Here is a 20,853-nt window from a genome sequence, read left to right on the forward strand (position 1 = left end):
ACACACACACACACACACACACACACACACACACACACACACACACACACACACACACACACACACACACACACGCACACACACACACACACACAGCAGTCTGTGCTACACTGTCTCTCTACAACAAAAAAACATGGGCGGAAAACCACAGGGGTTCCTTGTGAAGAGAAAAAAGTGAGTTAGAGAGAGAGAGAGAGAGAGAGAGAGAGAGAATGGAAGACGGCGTACTTGTTCTCTCTATCTCTCTCCCTAGTGCTGCTGCAGCAGTGTCTCAGAATCGGGGAGAGCACGATGATGTCATCCTGTAAAATGGGTCAGGGGCGGCCAGTCGGGGGCCTGACTATAAAAGGATGAAGGAGCCAGCCCCAGGCAAGCAGCCCTGCTTTACAAGCCCCCACTCTCATAAATACTACAAGACCCAGTATGCACTGCAGGTATCCCTCACCCTGTCTGTACCACTTACAATTCCTCTGAGGGGAAACCGATCCTGCTGCAACTACTAAACTACACTCACACTCATTCACACTCTCTTTCCTACACACACACTCTTAACGAACATATAGAAGAGATACACATATTCACGTCAAGAGGCAATCCACCCAGGTCTAAACAGACACGGGGCTTTCATTCCAGACAGAGGGACAGATTAGTTGGGTCTGAACCTCCACAACACACTCTCCACAACGTCTCTCACCTTCACGCTCATCTGTTTTTGCGCTCACTTAAAGCCAATCTGTTTGTTTGTTTGTTTGTTTAATTTAAGGCCATTTCCGCAACTAAGGCTATTTAATGGCCAGAGCACTGTGTGTTATAGAAACTTAAATATGCTAATAAGATATTCTAAAACCTTCAAAAGGTGGGACCTTACTAAAAACATCTAAAGCCAATCTGTCTCAGCACTGATGAGTTCACTAATGTGAATGTGTGTGTGTGTGGGTGTGAGAGAGAGTGTGTAAGAGAGAGACGGATGATGAATGATTCACATGGTTTGTGATTATGTAGGCTAGGCGTGAGTGTGTGTGAGAGCATTTGTGTGTGCTTGTGATGAACGATTTTACTTATATCTGAGTATGTGGGTATGCGGGTGTGTGTGTGTGTGTGTGTGTGTGTGTGTGTGTGTACACATGTGTGTATGTGAGTGAGAGAGCGACAAGAGAAAGGGAGAGCGAGAGAGAGTACAGAATATTTCTCCAGAAATCAGGAGCATATGGGCTTTGTGTGTGTGTGTGTGTGTGTGTACGCCCACTAACCCGTTCCCATGCCACTGAGCACGGCTCCATCACTGACTCCAGATGTGTTGGCGTTGTTGGAGGGGGCGTTATGTGGGGCCAAGCTTGGCAGGAACAGACAGCTGTGGAACAAATTCACACACACACACACAAACAAAAAGTTATTTTGCGCAATGTTTTGACTCAACATAACCAAAAATATTTTTAGCAGGTGCATGACACATAAGCGTCATTCTTGACATGACTGCACAAATTCCCTAAAGTGTGAAAACAACACACTCCATTCCCATCTGCCAGTGTCATAAAATAGGCATCTGAAAAACCATTAAATGTATGCGTAAATAATGTAATATGTCTAAAACTGCAGTACCAGGGGACATGTATGCTGTCTGGTGCATACATTCATTTGTTATGGGGAGCAGAGGGGGAGTTGGCAGTGAGCCTGGTACCCAGTGTCTGTCTACGCAGATGATGTGTGATGTGCACCCCAAATGTGCACCCCTTTCACCCCGAGAGAGTAGGGAGCAGATGAGGTGTTTATCAACACACACACACACACACACACACACACACAAATACATCAGTGCCAACTAAATCCTATCAACAAAAATATGAAACTCCCCTCCATGGAACTTTGTGTGTGCGTGTGTCTAGACAGCACTATTGATGAATGCCCACATCCCTTCAGTTGCCCCCACTACATCAGCAGCTCTCCCACTATGACACATTAACCTGTCCCACACATCTCTATCTCTCTCTCTCTCTCTCTCCTCTCACTCATTAACACTCCCTTTCTTTACCCTCCTCTTTCCATTTCACATCACCATTCACTGCATCTTTCTCCCTTGACCACACTCAATTTTTCCAATCTCACCCCCTTCATCCTCCCCTCCATATCACCCCCAGACATGTTCCTCAGCCTGGCTGGGTTGGGTCTGCAGCCCCCCCACGCCCCTGTCACTGTGCAGTCCGGGGCTGATGAATATTTGATGGGGGCAGATGGGCGCCTGGCGCTGCTGGAGCGCACATCCTCTGGCTGGACGGCCCAGCAAGGCCCCCGCCGCTCCAGACGCACGTCCGTACCATGTTCTATTCAGTCCAGTCAGGACAAGTGTATTTATAACGCCACACACAGAACGGAACGGGACGGAACGGGACGGAACAGACGCTGACCAAAGTGTTGTAGAGCAAAATAACGTTGTAGCTAAGGCAGAGCATAACAAGTAAAAACGTAAATCATGATGATAAACGGTTAAAAACTGGTGAAAGAGTAAAATTATACCTAAAATGAGGTTGATTTTGGCTATGAACAAGTATAAAAGAATTAAAAAGAATAGCTGAATGCTTAACAAATGTAGCATAGCATGTCCATCTGTCTGTGTGTGTGTGTGTGTGTGTGTGTGTGTGTGTGTGTGTGTGTGTGTGTGTGTGTGTGTGTGTGTCTGTTCGGCTTGTGTGGTTTTCCAAAGCTCGTCGCGTTAGACGAGGGCTTTAGACTCCAGACTGCCAGGGCTTTGCAGTGCAGTCCTGCAGTCTGTCTGCACAGATGTTCCTCTGGGCCGCCCTACTACGATGGCTTCACACTATCCACCTCCTCCTGCACCACCACCATCCCCACTACGATGGCTTCACACTATCCACCTCCTCCTGCACCACCACCATCCCCACACCCCTGCTCTCCTCACAGGGACAAGCCCACAACTAAACACGGCACACAACAGTATCAGGTAGAGACTTGAACCAGCCTGCTGTACCCAGAATGCCTCTCTGTAAGAAGATTTGTGCATTTGCGCATATAAAACAGGAGTCTAAAGTCTTGATGAAAGGGGTTTATGAAAGATACTCAGAAGTACTCGGATGTCTGATGTTTAGCTTATTAGTTTTGCTCTAATCTACTTTTTTTAAAGCAGATTTGGGCTTATACATGTGATAATTGCAAATAGGACTTATCTTAATCTGAGCATCAACAAATCTACATATTCCCTGATTAGAGCAGGAAGTTTTAAATTCTGCACACACACACACACACACACACACACACACACACACACACACACACACACACACAAAACATTCTCACCCGAAGCCCTCCAACGAGGTGTCAAACTCCACAAAGGCGGGCGTGACCGCAGAGCCATGCAGCCGGATGTCGTGTGGCGTCGTCATGGAGACCAGGCACTTGACGCGCGTCAGGGGGACCGTGCTGTCCTCGGACGAGCGCACCAGGCTACGGCTGATGCGGTATTGGCTGGTGTCCTCGGTCGTCACTGCAAACACGCTGTCTGGCCCGAAGCCCTCCATCGACATGGTCATGCTACCTGTTGGCCGCACCAAAGGATAGACTGATTATTATCATCATCATGATTGATTATCAATAGCAACAGCCATTACAGCTAATTGGCAGATAACACTATCTCTACTACTGGATACAGCAGTTCTGCTTCTGCAAATATTTCTCTGAATGGTCAACTTCTATTACTACCACTGTATGTGCTACTGACAATGCCTCTGCAACTACCAATCAAACTACTCCAGGTCCTGTGATTATTGTTTGCCATCATACATAGCATTGGCACCATGGCTGTGGTACAATGTATGACAGGGATAACAATATGCACAGCAGCTATCAATACATCACTCAGGTGAAACGGTCAAGCTCAGAAGTAGCATTCACAAACATAAGCAAGCATGGCCTTAGAAAGCTCTGAAGTGGCGTGACAGATTAAGTCCAGCCATCAACCTCAGTCGGAGCACAAGCAACGCAGCTTCCTCTTTTACCCCAGGCACTTCCTGTTTTACGGGGGGCTAGTGTGTCATTCCTGCTGTTAAGTGACGTATTTCCATTGTACACAACTTTCAGACAGAAATGACTAAGAAACAAGTCATCTGAAATAGATGGATAACGACTGAGGAGACTGTGTGCCTGTGTGTGCCTGTATGTGTGTGTGTGTGTGTGAGAGAAAGAGAGAGAAAGAGAGAGATAAAAAGAGAGAGTGAGTGTATACATCTCTGTGACTAAGGCCGTGCTACTCAATAAGTTAATCATTTCAGTGGGGAATGGAGATCCTTTTATGAAATGTTGAAAATAAAGATTTGTCAGAGGCCTCCTCGCGAAACAGCAAGTAAGTCATTTTGTCTGCTAATTAAAAAGTCTGAAGCCATCTCCTGCAGGAAGTGCAGCACTCAGACTCACTACTCACCCACCGAGTGGAGGGGAGGGAAACAGAGGAGAGCGAGATGGAAATAGATACAGATAGAGAGAGAGAGGGAGAGAAAGATAGAGAGAGAGGGAGAAAGATAGAGAGAGGGAGAAGGATAGAGAGAGAGAGAGAGAATGATAGAGAGAGAGAGGGAGAAAGATAGAGAGAGGGAGAAAGATAGAGAGAGGGAGAAAGATAGAGAGAGAGGGAGAAGGATAGATAGAGAGAGAAAGATAGAGAGAGAGGGAGAAGGATAGATAGAGAGAGGGAGAAAGATAGAGAGAGGGAGAAAGATAGAGAGAGAGGGAGAAGGATAGATAGAGAGAGAAAGATAGAGAGAGAGGGAGAAGGATAGATAGAGAGAGGGAGAAAGATAGAGAGAGGGAGAAAGATAGAGAGAGAGGGAGAAAGATAGAGAGAGAGGGAGAAGGATAGATAGAGAGAGGGAGAAAGATAGAGAGAGGGAGAAAGATAGAGAGAGAGGGAGAAAGATAGATAGATAGAGGGAGGGAGGAAATTAGGGGGAGAAAGAGGACAGGCTTTGTTTGAGGCTAGAGGTAACTCATGGCTTTTTAAAGAGGCTGTGCTGCTGGGCTGGTAAAGATGAAAATGTCCATCCTGCCCTAATGACAAAGAAAACAGACTTAGGCACAGACTCCCTCCTTCTCTCTCTCTCTCCCTCTCTCTCTCTCACACACATATACATACACACACACACACACACACACACACACACAGGCTGACTCAAACATTCGAGGAGCAGTGTGGGAATAGAGAGAGAGCGTGTTTGCCTGCGTCTTTGTGTGTGTGTGTGTGTGTGTGTGTATGTGTGCATCTTTGTGTGTTTGTGCATTAAGGTTTGCATCTCTGTGTGTGTGTGTGTGTGTGTGTGCGTATGTGTTTGTGTGTGTGCGTGTGTGTCTCTTAAGGGCTCAACATGCTTCTGCGTCAACTCCACGGCGTAGCTACACCAGCACTCCTACGACAGTAGGCTGCTTGAAACACCGACTATCAACACACAGGACGAGTTGACCAATCACAGTCCTTGCGGTCTGCGTCGCCTCAACGCAAAGTTACAATTTTTTGGAGGTGCACGTCGAGCTACGTCGGAGAGGGGTTTGCGGCGACACAGAGGGGTCTGCGGGGGTACGCCGTCGATTTGACGCAGAAGCATAAAATAGGCTTTACTTCTAATCTCGGTCTAGTGTGTGAGTGTGTGTGTGTGTGTGTGTGTGTGTGTGTGTGTGTGTGTGTGTGTGTGTGTCTCTTACTTCTCATCTCGACCTCGTAGCTGAGTGAGCTGGTCTAGTGTGTGAGTGTGTGTGTGTGTGTGTGTGTGTGTGTGTGTGTGTCTCTTAATTCTCATCTCGGCCTCGTAGCCGAGTGAGCTGGTCTAGTGTGTGTGTGTCTCTTACTTCTCATCTCGACCTCGTAGCTGAGTGAGCTGGTCTAGTGTGTGAGTGTGAGTGTGTGTGTGTGTGTGTGTGTGTGTGTGTGTGTGTGTGTGTGTGTGTGTGTGATTCTTCGTCGGTGTGTGTGTGTGTCTCTTACTTCTCATCTCAACCTTGTAGCTGAGTGAGCTGGTCTAGTGTGTGTGTGTGAGTGTGAGAGTGTGTGTGTGTGTGTCTCTTACTTCTCATCTCGGCCTCGTAGCTGAGTGAGCTGGTCTAGTGTGTGAGTGTGAGTGTGTGTGTGTGTGTGTGTGTGTGTGTGTGTGTGTGTGTGTGTGTGTGTGTGTCTCTTACTTCTCATCTCGGCCTCGTAGCTGAGTGAGCTGGTCTAGTGTGTGAGTGTGAGTGTGAGTGTGTGTGTGTGTGTGTGTGTGTGTGTGTGTGTGTGTGTGTGTGTGTGTGTGTGTGTGTGTGTGTGTGTGTGTCTCTTACTTCTCATCTCGGCCTCGTAGCTGAGTGAGCTGGTCTAGTGTGTGAGTGTGAGTGTGTGTGTGTGTGTGTGTGTGTGTGTGTGTGTGTGTCTCTTACTTCTAATCTCGGCCTCGTAGCTGAGTGAGCTGGTCTAGTGTGTGAGTGTGAGTGTGTGTGTGTGTGTGTGTGTGTGTGTGTGTGTGTGTGTGTGTGTGTGTGTGTGTGTGTGTGTGTGTGTGTGTGTGTGTGTGTGTGTGTGTGTGTGTGTGAGTGTGAGTGTGAGTGTGTGTGTGTGTGTGTGTGTGTGTGTGTGTGTGTGTGTGTGTCTCTTACTTCTCATCTCGGCCTCGTAGCTGAGTGAGCTGGGCTTGTGCACGCGGTACTGCTTGAGCAGCTTCTTGTCCCAGGCGCCGCAGTTCAGAGGGTTGCCCAGCCGCAGAAACTCCCTGCCAAAACCAAAACAAAAACAACAACGTCAAAAACTCAAGAACAGCACCAAGAGCATAAACAACATTGGCATGAGTCTGAGCGTCTCTCGGCCCGTCTCACACACACAGCTCCTGGAGCATCCCGGTGCGATGAGAGCAGGCAGATTTGCTGCAGTCAGGAACCTGCACAGACCGGCTACTGTACCCTGGGGTGGTATTGAAACAGACTGGACGCTTGGCAGTGGAGGCTTGGGTTGTGGAAGTGATCAATGGGGACAGAGCCGGGGCCGTGACTCGACCGGAAAGGACGGACGAGAGAGAGAGAGAGAGGAGGGATTGATGCTGAGACACAGAGGCATGGACAGAGAGAAGCAGGACGAAAGAGGGGGAGGGAGGGCAGAGAACACATTGTTTATTGTTGACAAAGACACTAGTAGGCACATCCACAGCATAATAACACCTGAGAATGTACTAAGCCAGAAACACAGGGGTACAAAGACGACATCAAGACAGATGGGGGCAACTGCACAGGCAGGATACAGAAAAGACTAGTCAAACAGAGAGAGACAGACAGAGAGAGACAGACAGAAAAGACTAGTCAAACAGAGAGAGACAGACAGAGAGAGACAGACAGACAGAAAAGACTAGTCAAACAGAGAGAGACAGACAGAGAGAGACAGACAGAAAAGACTAGTCAAACAGAGAGAGACAGACAGAGAGAGACAGACAGAATAGACTAGTCAAACAGAGAGAGACAGACAGAGAGAGACAGACAGAATAGACTAGTCAAACAGAGAGAGACAGACAGAGAGAGACAGACAGACAGAAAAGACTAGTCAAACAGAGAGAGACAGACAGAGAGAGACAGACAGAAAAGACTAGTCAAACAGAGAGAGACAGACAGAGAGAGACAGACAGAATAGACTAGTCAAACAGAGAGAGACAGACAGAGAGAGACAGACAGAAAAGACTAGTCAAACAGAGAGAGACAGACAGAAGGAAAGAGAGAAACAAGGAGAGAGAGACCAAGAGAGAAGGACTGATGGATAGAAAGAGAGAGAAATAGACAGAGTCTGAATCTGAGTTGTGTCTTCACAGCAGTGGCCCGGGCCACGCAGAGACCTTCAGGGATCTTTTGATATGAAAAGCAGCGCGCTCCCCCACCCCGTCCACCTCTTCCTCCAGGGGTCCAACGGGCCGCCGGCATCCCTCATCATCTCCGACCGCCCAAGCGGAAAATGGAAAGCGCTAATGCTGTGCTGTGCCTGCTCACCTCCACACCCCACCAGAGAGAGAGAGAGTGAGGAGATGAGAGAGAGAGAGAGAGAGAGAAACGGTAGAGAGAGGGAAAATAGAGAGAGTGAAAGAAACAGTAGAGAGAGTGAGAGTGGAGAGAACAGAGAGAGAAAATAGAGAAAGAGAGAAAGAGTATAGGTAGAGAGAGAGAGAGAGAGAGAGAGAGAGAGAGAGAGAGAGAGAGAGAGAGAGAGAGAGAGAGAGAGCGCGAGAGCGAGAGAGCGAGAGCGAGCAAGCACCCGTATCCACAACCTGGAATAACACGCAGAGCGTCTCTAATCTGATCGCCAGCGCCAATCTCTATGCAAAGGAGCATGATGGAATAATGTGATTCTTAGTCGGCGACTCAATTCCCTGGGTAATACAGCACCTCTTGCCCTGCGCTGGGCGGGGTGGAAAAGGGGGGGTAATGGATTCTGCGGAGGCAAATCGAATAAGACGTGGGGGTAATCGTTTGAGATGGGAGCAGTCGGATGGACCTGCGCTGACCGGCTGCGTCTGGCGGGACGATGTACTAATGTAAACATCCACCAGGATTCTGGGAGCAACAGCCCACAACTCAAAACAACAGGTGTAATCTTTCAGACAAGAACTCACATAAACACACACAAACACACACAAATACACAAATACACACACACACACACACACTAAATCCAGGGTCAAGAGTTTATTTCAAACTGCTTTTTTTGCAAGTGGAGACCTTCTGACTCCTAAGGCTTTGTGCAAGCATATGAAGCCAACACTAAGCACACACATGTGATGTAGCCCATCATGATTTAGGCCCATGTGTATCTCATATGACCTTATCAGTGCCCTTCCTCTCTCACTAAGAATAAACTTAATCCAGCTCCTGAGAAAAACTAAAGGACCTGCATGGCTGGCCAAATGCTTTTCTTTTTCTTTTTTTTTCTTTTTTACGGCTCTGAACTGATTCACGGAAGCTTTACATGCAAAGGCATTCAAGACCACTTCCTGATGGACGAAAGCCAAGGCAGGAAGTCTTTAACTCAACTTTAGTATATGGACACAGTCCACGGCTAGACTTATTAGCCTCTTGACCTTCACAGTGAGTATATCAAACACATTATTTGAAATGATGTGTCCAGTCTGTCAAAAGCATAACATTCCACAACACCTAATTTCACCCAAAGTGACCACAAGAGAGTAATGACCCTGAACAACAGCGAGAGCTGCAGTTTTAAAACTGACCCAGGACCCGGTCTCTGGATGGGTGATGATTGTCTACCTGAACATTATAGTTACTAAGGACCTACTAGCCACGTGATGAAAGAAACTACTACTGCTTTAAAACTGACATGCTATACTGGTCTGAATGTGTTGAGCAGTATCTGTACCTGAGACCCATAATTACTTAGGTGCACAGCCACATTGGTCTCAAGTGAAGGGACAGATGCAGGCTGTTTTAAAACAGACACACTATACTGTTCCTGGTGTGGGGAGCTTACCTGAGCACCATATTACTTACGACCTACATTGGCCAAGTAAAGAGACATTGAGGCAGTTTTTATAGGAAAACACGCCAACTTTTGGTTGTGAAAGTGGGTTAAACCAGTTAGCGTACAGCTCCCTTTTATAGGCTAACTGATCCAACCCATTTCCAGTGAGTTATGCTAAGCTAGGCTAACGATGTCAGACTGGGTAATTGTACGCACAGAGAAGAGAAGGGTGTGTATCCTCTTATCTAACTCCAGGGCAGATGGCAAATAAGATCATTTCCCAAAACACGTGGCGTATTCCTTTAAAAACAGTTTTTAAGGTGATTCTGTTGTGATTAGGGCTGTTCTGTTCCTGCCGCGGGGGGGGTGGGGTAGGTCGGTGGGGGGGTGGGGGGGTTACTGTGGCGTACCTGAGCACCATGGGCTGCAGGGCCTGCGAGGCGAGGCGTAGGTCGGTGGGGGGGTGGGGGGGTTACTGTGGCGTACCTGAGCACCATGGGCTGCAGGGCCTGCGAGGCGAGGCGCTCGAACATCCTCTGCAGGGGCGGGTGCAGCGGGTGGTCCTCGTCGGCCAGGGCGCAGCTGCAGCGCTGCAGCAGGCGGGAGTGCAGGCCCGCCTCACACAGCACCTGCTGGTTCCGCTCCGAGTGCACCAGCAGCTGCAGCAGGTTGGCCACCGCCAGCTGCAGGTCCAGAGCATGCTGGGAAATGCAGGAAAAGGATTATATGTTAAGTATTATTATAAATACTTGAAATAGTATTAGTAAGTAGTACTCAGTACTTTTTAGTAGTAAGAGGAAATAGTATACAGTATACAAAGTTGTACTGAAGATAAACTCACACCGTTCCTTTACATGTATTTACTGACATCAAATATTTGACTTTTGAGTCACATCCTCCATTTGCTAGTTCGATTTTACAGAGGCAACACCTTTTGTTAACTTTAAATAAAAACGGAAAGATAACACACCAGAAAGCGTATATAGAGTATAGAGTATGTCAGGTCAATAGAGACCTTTACTGTCATGTACGTATGTGTTATGTTAAGTAAAAACATCATGCACATCACACTCAATCAGTCCCTACTAAGTCCTGATCTCCAGTCAGAGGGAAGGAGGGAAAGCGTCGCTTCACTTTCTTCACTTCTTTCTACGCTCTTTCTTGGCTCCGATAAAAGCACTGTGAGGGCAGGTGTCAGTCTGCTCTGATGAATCATTTCTTAAAGGCTTATTTCCTTCTCTCGAAAACTGTCGCCACCACCCAGGGGAAGAGCAGGGAGGTATAGAGAATAGGATAGGATCAGATAGAATGATATAGAATAAGTCTTGAGCTTGAGCCATTTACTCAGGCAATCAAACACAACTAGTACCATCCATTTTCTGATAATGGCTGCATGTAAGGAACTCTTTGCAATTGAGCGGTCAGGTGGTCATTAGAGCAGTGGGCAGGTGGGAGGAGACTGTCCTGAAATGGCCCCCTTTATTTCAGTCCGTCTTTGTCCTCCTCTGCCCGCTCACTGCTTTTCATCTACTGCTACTTCACCCAGTCCCTCAGAGGAACCGGCCTTCCATTGTTATATCAGAGGGAGCCGAATAAGTCAGCCCCCTGCCAAAATCTTTTCCACTTCCACTGGTCTGTGTGTGTGTGTGTGTGTGTGTGGCTACCCTGAAGCGTGTCTGCCCAGTCTCTCCCTCACGCTGAGCCCATTACAAGGCTGGCGGGGGGGGGGGGGGCTGCCCACACCAGAACTGAGGTGCACACACACACACACACACACACACACACACACACACACACACACACACACACACACACACACACACACACACACACACACTGAGGTCGAGGGGTAGAGAGGTGGAGTGGGGTGGTTGGTGGGAGCTTTAGAGGGGCAGACGGCCTCCACCCCTCACTGCTCCAAGTATCAAGCCTAATGCCTTTTGAAAGGGTTTTTGTACCTTTTGACAAAGTCTGAAATGGATGGGTAATTGTTCCATCTCGGAGGCGAGTTACTTGTGTCTGAGAGATAAACCTCTGCTGCACAATGTCACCTTAAAGGACAGACGGGTAGCACGCTGACATGGTTTTGTCACTGTCAGGGCAGACTAACCACACAAGGGCACACACAGAGATGACTGTCTATCATTTCCCATTGATGACATTTCATCATGCTCAGACTGACTCTCAGACAAAAGTCGACACATTAGTCTGCCGTTAACAAGGTGACATAGTGATGAGTTTTGCACTACACACACACACACACACTATACAACGAGGAGTCCATTGAAGCGGATAGTAACTGCTGCCGGAGATACTACAAAACATTAACCTACACAGGAACAGGCAGTGTGTAAGTACAGCTACACTATAGCTTACAGTTACTTCTAAGAATAACAAAGGCTACATTGTTTCTTATGCTATTTCACAGATATATGCATACTATTGACATAATATAACACTTATACATGTATTTGTATACTCTATAGGATTGGTACTGTGGTGCAATAAAAGGAATTCTTTCTTTCCCTCTTTCTTTCCTTTTCTCTCTCTCTTTCTTTCCTTCTTTCTCTCTCTTCCTTTCCTTCTTTCTCTCTCTTTCTTTCCTTCTTTCTTTCTAGTGCCCCTCTGCCCGCCTCTCCGGGGCAACTGGGCTTCTTTCTTACCTCGGGCTGCGTGTCCGAGCTGACGGAGGCCAGCAGGTCCAGCATGGCGAGGGCGGCGCCGGGGTGGATGACCACCGGGTCGGCCGAGTGCAGGGAGGAGGAGTTGCCCAGGTGGAGTTTCAGGTCGACCGCCGCTTTAGCCGGGGCACTGTTGGAGGAGGAGCCATGGTAGCCTTGTCTGAGGGAGGAGAACAGGTCAATCAGCAGGACTCATAAAGACCTTACAGAGGTCAAGTGCTGAAATCACAACAAAATAACATGCCATAAGGTGACAAAAAACATATTTTTTAACATTACTAAACCGTTGAATTCCCATGAAATCCCAAACTATGCTTTGTCCTCTCCTAGGTCAGATTAGGGTATCAATGCAGTGTTCAGTTTATATGTCTTGCTGCGTCTTGGTGTGCCTGTAAGTTACACACGTGGGCACATTTCTGAATGCATGTTGGTCTGTCTCTGCACATTTGTCTGAATCTGTGTGTGTGTGTGCATCCGTATTCTGTTTTGTTTACATGCCAGCTTTACTGAGCCTTTACCTCAGAAGTGTGTGTGTGTGGGTGTGTGTGGGTGTGTGTGTGTGTTGAGTTGCAGGCTTGGGCAGTAGGTTGTGAGCTGCTGCTGCTGGCTCAGCTGTATAGAGGCTACAGAGTGGCCAGCCAGGGGAGGAGCTTTGGTCCGCCGTGCATCACCTTTTAAAAACGCCCCCCCCACACACACACACACACCCATCCCCTCCCCTACCCACCCCACCCCACCCCCCACACACCCATCCCCTCCCTTCCCCTCTGCAGAGGAACACTTTAGGAGCCGCTCCCCTTTCAAACTGAATTAGCTGCCGTGGAAAGACAAGGCAGCCAGGATGCAAACCACGGACCAGAGCTCCCCAGTAAGAGAGACAGAGAGAGAGAGAAACAGAGAGAGAGAGAGAGAGAGACAGAGAGAGAGAGAGAGAGAGAGAGAGAGAGAGAGCGGTGAGTAGAGGCTTTTAGAGAATCAGCGTTTGGTTTAATGTGAAGCAAGTGCAAGCTTACAGGCTGGAGCTGCCAGTCAAGGACACAAATACATGAGAGGAGAGAGAGAGAGGGAGAGAGAGAGAGAGGGCAGGAGGAAAGAGGAAGAGTGGATATGGAGGAAAACAGAGAAACAGACTGAGGGAAGAATGAAAGATCCCAGGTGTTTTTAAACAGCCACAAGACTGAAGAGGACAGGGCAAGAGAGGGAGAGGAAGAGGAAGAGAGAGAACGACAAACAAAGCCCCGTACACAGGGGGAGCATGTAGCATTAACAGGGACCAGGGAATGGCAGTGAATGTCGCCAACTCACAGGGATGGCAGCTGAAATGACACTTGGAAACAGAAAGTCTGAAGGTACTGAAGTAAAGACATTTTAACAAAATAATAAATAAATATATAAATATATATATAATAATGCTTTCATGCCTAGACGTTTCAACTTCTAGCCTTGATCAGGGCATGCCAGACAAATACAGGTGAGTACGTTTACCAAGTCATCTTAACTTAACGATTGAGGAAACTAATGTTTGGAGTGAAGAAAGAATACTGCCTGGAGTTCCCTCAGTGTTTGACACAGGAGGAAAACAAACATGGGGGAAATGTTTCAAACTGCTGAAGTGCTGAGTACACAGTGGCAGTGTTTATTATTATGAATATGCAAATATCCATAGTTTCTGTAGCAACTGCTCGTTTCTGCTTGTAACAGTTTGTACTTAGAAAAATGTCAACAATGGGTAACGTACGGGACATCTAGAGCTTGAAAAGTCCAATAACACTCAGCCACAACATGCTGACTGCCAAGTGAATCACTTCATTTGTGTACGGGGCTTAAGACATTGACTATTGACACACACACACACCACACACACACACACACAGAGAAAGACTGACACAGTAAGTGAGTGACTATCTGAGGGTGAGAAAGTGAGTGAGTGAGTGTCTAGAGAAAGAGAGAGAGAGAGAGAGAGAGAGAGAGAGAGAAAGTAAATGAGTGAGTGAGTGACAGAGAGAGAGAGAAGGAGGTAAAGAGAACAGGGTTAGGAGAGGGGGGGCAGTAAACTGTAAACTACCTCTTCCTGGTGAGCGCTGGTGTGCCCCAGGGGGAGGGCAGGGAGGTCTCGTGTGTCAGGCAGGGGGGCACCTGCTCCGCACGACTGCACACACACACACATGCAAATGTGCACACACACACACACACACACACACACGATCAGTCACACAGACACACACACATATGCACACATTGCATTCAAACACAATCAGATTTACGCACAAACAGTCCCCACAAACACATAGTGGGGACACACACACACGCGACACACACACACACACACACGCACACACACAGGCATGGCAAAGAGGGTTACGAGTAGAAGAAGAGAGGATGGGGAAAACAATGACAGAGAAGAGGGAGAGAGGGGGCTGTTAGTGTAAGCTGGAAAAATTAAGCAATGCACGTACACTACCAGGAGCAGAGCTATAGCACATGCATGTCTGACACACATACACACACACACACACACACACACGCTGCCAAGCCAGACCCGTAGCTAGCTGCGGCAAGGCAGGAAGAGTGGGTGGTCAGGGCAGGTCACGTGCACATTCAACAACATGTCAGCAACCCCAACAGAGCCTCCAGTCAGACTCCTCGGAAGTCAGCCGAAAGGTCACCTGAGGGTCACTTGAAGGTCATGCACTCTGACTCTCTTCCCTCCCTCCACTCAGTGTCTGCTCCTGTCCTGTTCTGACCTGAACTCTTGAGTTTTCCCTCGGACGGTCTGCACTCCCAGCCAAAGAGCCAGGCAGGTATATTTATAGAATTCGCCAGAGACAACCAAGCCAGTAAGTAAACAAACACACAAACATTCTGATATATTGTGTGAGATCATTTTTGTAAAGGGGAATGGAGGCTGACCAGATGACTGATCCAATCTGTAAATGTGGGTGACAATCAAGGCATTGGATAAGCACGCACAAATAAAAGATATGGATTGGTACAGCAGAGCACAGGGGCTCCTGAGGGAGGTTATTTAGGTGGGAAGAAAAATGAGTTGGTGCAGTCTGATACCAAGACTGGGGTTGGAAAATAACTGTGCTTTCAGAAACATATTCATACTGTTTCTCCATAATACTACTATATCTGCATCTATGGTGTGGGTAGATACTATTAATGCCCCATCTATGGTGTGGGTAGATACTATTAATACCCCATTCTCTATTAATAATAATACTCTATATGCATCTATGGTGTGGGTAGATACTATTAATGCCCCATTCTCTATTAATAGTCCATTATGAGACCTATCGTCCACAACCACTTCAAAGTGTAGCCAACCCCTGCACACACATTCACACACATTCACACACACACACACACACACACACACACGCCCTTTCCGCTGCTTCCCAAACCCATGTGTCCACCACCTCACCTGTCGAAGGAGTCGGTGGCCATCTTGTACAGGTAGATAAAGAGCTTGCCGCAGTGCCTGAGCGTGGGGCTCACGCCGTCCGCCTGCGTCTGCGCAGGGAGCAGCTGCTGACCGCCGGCCCCGCTAGCCTGCTGCTCCTCCTCCAGCATCCGTTGGAACGGCTGGGCGTTGGAAGGCCGCGCCGTCACCGGACCCACCTTCTTGGCGTCGGAGAAGCAGCCGAGCAGGCGCACGGCGTCGGCCAGCTTCTCGTACTGGATCTCGGTGCGGAAGTAGTGCGAGTTGGCCGGCTCGTAGCGCATGGCGGCGGTCAGCGTGCAGAAGACGGCGTGCAGCAGCTCGAACACCTGGTTCTGGTTGGCGCGCTCCCAGCCGCTCTGCGGCGGCGAGCACAGCGAGCGCTCCATGGCCACCAGCAGCGAGGTGACGTACACGAAGCCGCCCACCTTGCGGAAGACGGTGCGCGTGCGGTGGCTCTCCCGCAGCACGGCCAGCAGGGCCTGAAGAGAGGAAGAGAGAGAGAGAGAGAGAGAGAGAGAGAGAGAGAGAGAGAGAGAGAGAGAAAGAATGAAGGAGAGTCCTGGGGTTCAAATAATTCACCTCCACAGGACAGAACACCAAAGGCTGTGTAGCAAGTCTGTTTTCCTGCTCCTACAAAATTTCCATTTGTTTCTAAACAGTGTAGTGTGTGATTGAATCAGGACCCCTGAGAGAACTCAGCCAAGCTCTCAAAAGCATATCTCGCACAGGCCTTTGCGGGACTTGTCATGACTCATTACTGTTTCCGGGAGTTTCTCTACCCCTACGTAAATGTCAAGGATGTCATTTTGCCTCATCATCAGTGGCGCACTGCAATGCTGCACAGAGTGCTTCCTCGCATGAAGCCGGTCAGTTCGTCAGTCAGTCAGTCAGTTCTGTCTGCCCACTCTCTCCCCCTTCCGCTCTCTAAAAGGCTTCCATTAAGGCTTCCGGCTCCAGTGCACCTCGATGGACAGGTCTACTAACAGTTGAACACAAGAGCACAAGCTTCAAAAACAGCCATCGCCTCAAAAAAAGACATAGTGCCCACAAGAGTGCTTGTGTGTGTGTGTGTGTGTGTGTGTGTGTGTGTGTGTGTGTTCCATATCTAATGGGCTAAAGAAAACAATGTGGAGCACGACATTTGTATTTAGGCTCTTTAAATTCTCATGAAACATCTTAACTGAAAAGACTACTACAAGGTAAGGCCAATTTATGGTCCCAGCGACAAGTGGCGCTTGACAAAATATGAAGTGAAACAAACACAAACTCTGTCTGCTTGGGAGTCGCAGAGCTTGTTCCGAACATCAACAAATTTGAAATGGCGCAGGCATTGTCGCGTACGCTGTTTGGATATCAACTCAAAGTTGATTGTGTGTTAACGCGTGCTAACTGCATTGCTGCTCTGCACACATGTGAGGGCTTCTGCACATAGATACAGCTATATACAGATACAAGCTGCATTGCTGCTCGGGTTGGCAGCATAACCCTTTGAGATGCTTGGTAAGAACAGATTTCTTCATCAAATCTCCATCATCCTGGACACACACGAAGGCAAGTAAGAAATCATTTAGGATGCTTTTGATCTATTGATTTGTGAATCACATTGGAATCAAGTCAGGGAATAAAGGCGGCATGAATTCAGACATCAGTGAGAGATATACGGGTCCATGTTTGTCTGGGCACCAGTGTACTACCATGCCGCCAGCGTAGTAGAGAGCATCTAGACAATCAAATTCCCTCTCTCATAATTCTTTGAAACAATTCCGTGTGGAAAAACAGACACAGGACAACTGAATTGTTGTAAAACGTACAACTGAGACACACCCCTAACTTTGTTTACGCATTATTACAAAACCAAATGACATCATGAGATTATTGTGTGCACTGACCTCAATGGAAACCTCTGTTTGGGTGAGGTTTGTCTCCCTGTGTGTGTGTGTGTGTGTGTGTGTGTGTGTGTGTGTGAGAGAGAGAGAGAAAGTGAGAAAGTATGTGTGGTGTGTGTATGTATGTATGTGTGTGGGAGTGAGTGAGTAAGTGAGTAAGAGAGAGTGCGTCTGTGAGTGAGTGAGTGAGTGAGTGTGTGTGTGTGTGTGTGTGTGTGTGTATGTGTGTCAAGTCAAGTCAAGTCAAGTTTATTTATATACACATAGGTCATTCAATGTGTTTTACATAAACAAAAGCAAACAGTATAAAAGCATAGAAGGGCGATATAGTCAAAGAATAGTTCAAAAGGTAAAGATCATAATAAAAAGAATGCGCGTCTCACCCTCAATATGTCTGTTTTGAGCTGCAGCTCGGTGGCAGGCGCCGAGTGCATGAGCCCCAGCAGAGTGCCCATGTCGTCGTCTCCGCTGGGCGACAGCACCAGCTGCTGGATGATCATGAGCGCCTGCTCGCGGCATTGTCGGTACTTCACGATGTTGTGCACGCAACGCGCCCCGCCAAACTCACGGAACAGCCCTGAGACGAGACGAAGATAAGACGAGAGGAAGACCGGAGACATGTCAACAGAGGGGTTACCATGGCCACAGTAAGAGAAGAAATATATGGAGAAATACAAGTCAGCGAATTAAACGTATGAGAATGAAGTAGACCTGAAACAAACATGTATAAATATGTGTGTAATATGTGTGCAGTATAGTTTTTTTGCATCAAGTACACTTCCAAGTATCCTACAGTATACTTCAAGTCTAAATAGGCCCACTTCTCTGGACATAAGCACTAATCTTTGTGTGGCGATGAAGGATATGTGCGTTAGCCAGCTTATAGGAATGCATAAATAACCTTCTCCAGTTCAGTAGGTGCATTAACACCCATTCATGCTGCAACTGACTCTCATCCAGTTCAGATCAGTAGGAGAGGCCAATCAGAGACAGTGTGTATGTCTGTATCACGCTGGAGGAGGGGGGACCTCTCTCTGCATTCCTGATCACGTCTCTCCTTTAAGGCTAATTTTAGACGGTAGAATGAATATTTGATACTTGTGTCGAGCAGATCTATTTTTCATGGTGTGAGTCAGATGAGGAAAGATGCATTCAAGCATTTATGAAGGTTTTGGAAAAAAAAAAATCTTCTGTTTGAGGTGAGCTGGCTTTCTTGCAACTGTGGAGAGGTGATTGCACTGATTATAACCTCATGGGCTTGTGTCATTTTCCTCCCACTCTCTCCCTGCGGGGACACACACACACACACACACACACACACACACACACACACACACACACACACACACACACACACACACACACACACACACACACACACACACACACACACACACACACACACACACACACACACACACACACACACACACACACACACACACACACACACACACACACACACACACACACACACACACACACACACACACACACACAGCTATATGAAACCATCAAGGGCAGCCTCAAGCAGCCTCAACAGTCCACATTAGTGTACACCTTATTTCTGAGTGTGCTTTCTCTTTCTCCTCCCTCACAGTAAACACACTGGCTCTGCTGTCCAGCTCATATCTTCATCTGACCCTGGCTTCCTCTCCACTGATATGGTCTTCACACCTGACCAGACATATCTTCCACTTTTATTTATTTAAATTTTAATTAACATTTTTATTAATTTTGTTATTTTACTACTTTTACTATATTTTAATTGTTGCAAATTGCTGATGTTTGGTTTCATACAATTTTCTACTGCTGTCTAAAACACATTAAACTGCATTGGTATGCAGTGCACAACATAAATAAAATGGCTTTGCCTTGCTTATGGACGCTGGCTGCATCGTAAGGGATATTCAAATGTTAACAAACTGTTTTCTGGTTAAACTATGGAGTCTTCTTGCATGGGACATTGGGTTTGAGCCTGCCCCAAATCCTACAGCTCTAAAACCCAACAGATTTATTATGTTGGTGCTTTTCCCCTAACACAAACCAGAAGTTGGTGCTTTGAATGTTAAGATGGGAGATTTGCGAGAATGACGATCCTGTTTTGTGGTGACCTTTGGGATGGAAACAGACTTGTGTCCAGATGCTCTCCAACTCCACAGTTACTTAACGGGGTCACATCATGTCACCTCACATTTCATCTGTGTAAATGACTGGTCCACTAGCTTTTGGGATTTGGACACATTCAGGCACCGTTGGTGTGCTAAAGCAACACTATCACCCTCCAGATTGCACCTCTGCAAGGCTGCCTGCCATCAATGTGTTTTTGTCCTCCTCAGAGGCGAAGACAGAGAGCAACACAGCACTGGCCCTGGCCCAACCAGAGAAGAATAACACAGAGAGAAAGAGGCAAAAAGAGAGAGAGATAAAGAGGGAGAGAAAGAGAGAGAGAAAAAAAGGGGGGCAGAGAAAGATAACAGATTCTGAGACACTGAACGAAAGAGACAGAGAGAAACAGGGAGATATACAGTATATTGGGAGTGATGGAGACAGAGAGACAGAGATATATATTGGGAGTGATAGAGACAGAGAGACAGAGAGAGATATATTGGGAGTGATAGAGACAGAGAGACAGAGAGAGATATATTGGGAGTGATAGAGACAGAGAGACAGAGAGAAATATATTGGGAGTGATAGAGACAGAGAGAGATATATTGGGAGTGATAGAGACAGAGAGAGATATATTGGGAGTGATAGAGACAGAGAGAGATATATTGGGAGTGATAGAGACAGAGATATATTGGGAGTGATAGAGACAGAGAGAGATATATTGGGAGTGATAGAGACAGAGATATATTGGGAGTGATAGAGACAGAGAGAGGTATATTGGGAGTGATAGAGACAGAGATATATTGGGAGTGATAGAGACAGAGAGAGGTATATTGGGAGTGATAGAGACAGAGATATATTGGGAGTGATAGAGACAGAGATATATTGGGAGTGATAGAGACAGAGATATCTTGGGAGTGATAGAGACAGAGCTGGCCCAGGGCAGAGCACACTGAGGGAGAATGAAGCCATCACTCTCTTTAGGGCTGTGTGTGTGATCACACACAAACAGTGAAATGGCAAATACTTGCTATTTACGTAACTTCTGGGACAGTGAGCCATTAGTTACCAGCCATCAGGACAGCATGCCTCAAACATAATGATACACTCACTAACACACACACACACAGACACACACACACACACACACACACACACACACACACACACACACACACAATTTGTCTTTATTTAGCTAAACTAGATGCCAGGGGGTGACATCACAATCTCTGGATTAGGCTCAAGAGTGACGGA

At 47.3% G+C, this 20,853-nt stretch overlaps 1 protein-coding gene across 1 annotated transcript in view; it reads right to left on the bottom strand.

Annotated features, from left to right (window-relative positions):
• The window catches only part of wdfy3 (WD repeat and FYVE domain containing 3), an 86,254-nt gene that overhangs the window by 43,882 nt on the left and 21,519 nt on the right, over positions 1–20,853 (bottom strand). Inside the window, exons 10-17 of the mRNA XM_076270892.1 lie at positions 17,874–18,067; positions 15,584–16,083; positions 14,222–14,305; positions 12,139–12,316; positions 9,962–10,176; positions 6,625–6,737; positions 3,310–3,547; positions 1,251–1,351 (exon numbers count right to left, since the gene is read on the bottom strand). Of these exons, the coding sequence (XP_076127007.1) occupies positions 1,251–1,351; positions 3,310–3,547; positions 6,625–6,737; positions 9,962–10,176; positions 12,139–12,316; positions 14,222–14,305; positions 15,584–16,083; positions 17,874–18,067 (1,623 nt within the window). The remainder of the gene's footprint in view (positions 1–1,250; positions 1,352–3,309; positions 3,548–6,624; positions 6,738–9,961; positions 10,177–12,138; positions 12,317–14,221; positions 14,306–15,583; positions 16,084–17,873; positions 18,068–20,853) is intronic.

The sequence above is a fragment of the Alosa pseudoharengus genome, unplaced genomic scaffold (genome assembly GCF_046254945.1).
Source record: "Alosa pseudoharengus isolate Yale_2024_CS ecotype anadromous, Long Island Sound unplaced genomic scaffold, YU_APseudo_1.1 YU_APseudo_1.1_scf_6, whole genome shotgun sequence".
Lineage (NCBI taxonomy): Eukaryota > Metazoa > Chordata > Actinopteri > Clupeiformes > Clupeidae > Alosa > Alosa pseudoharengus.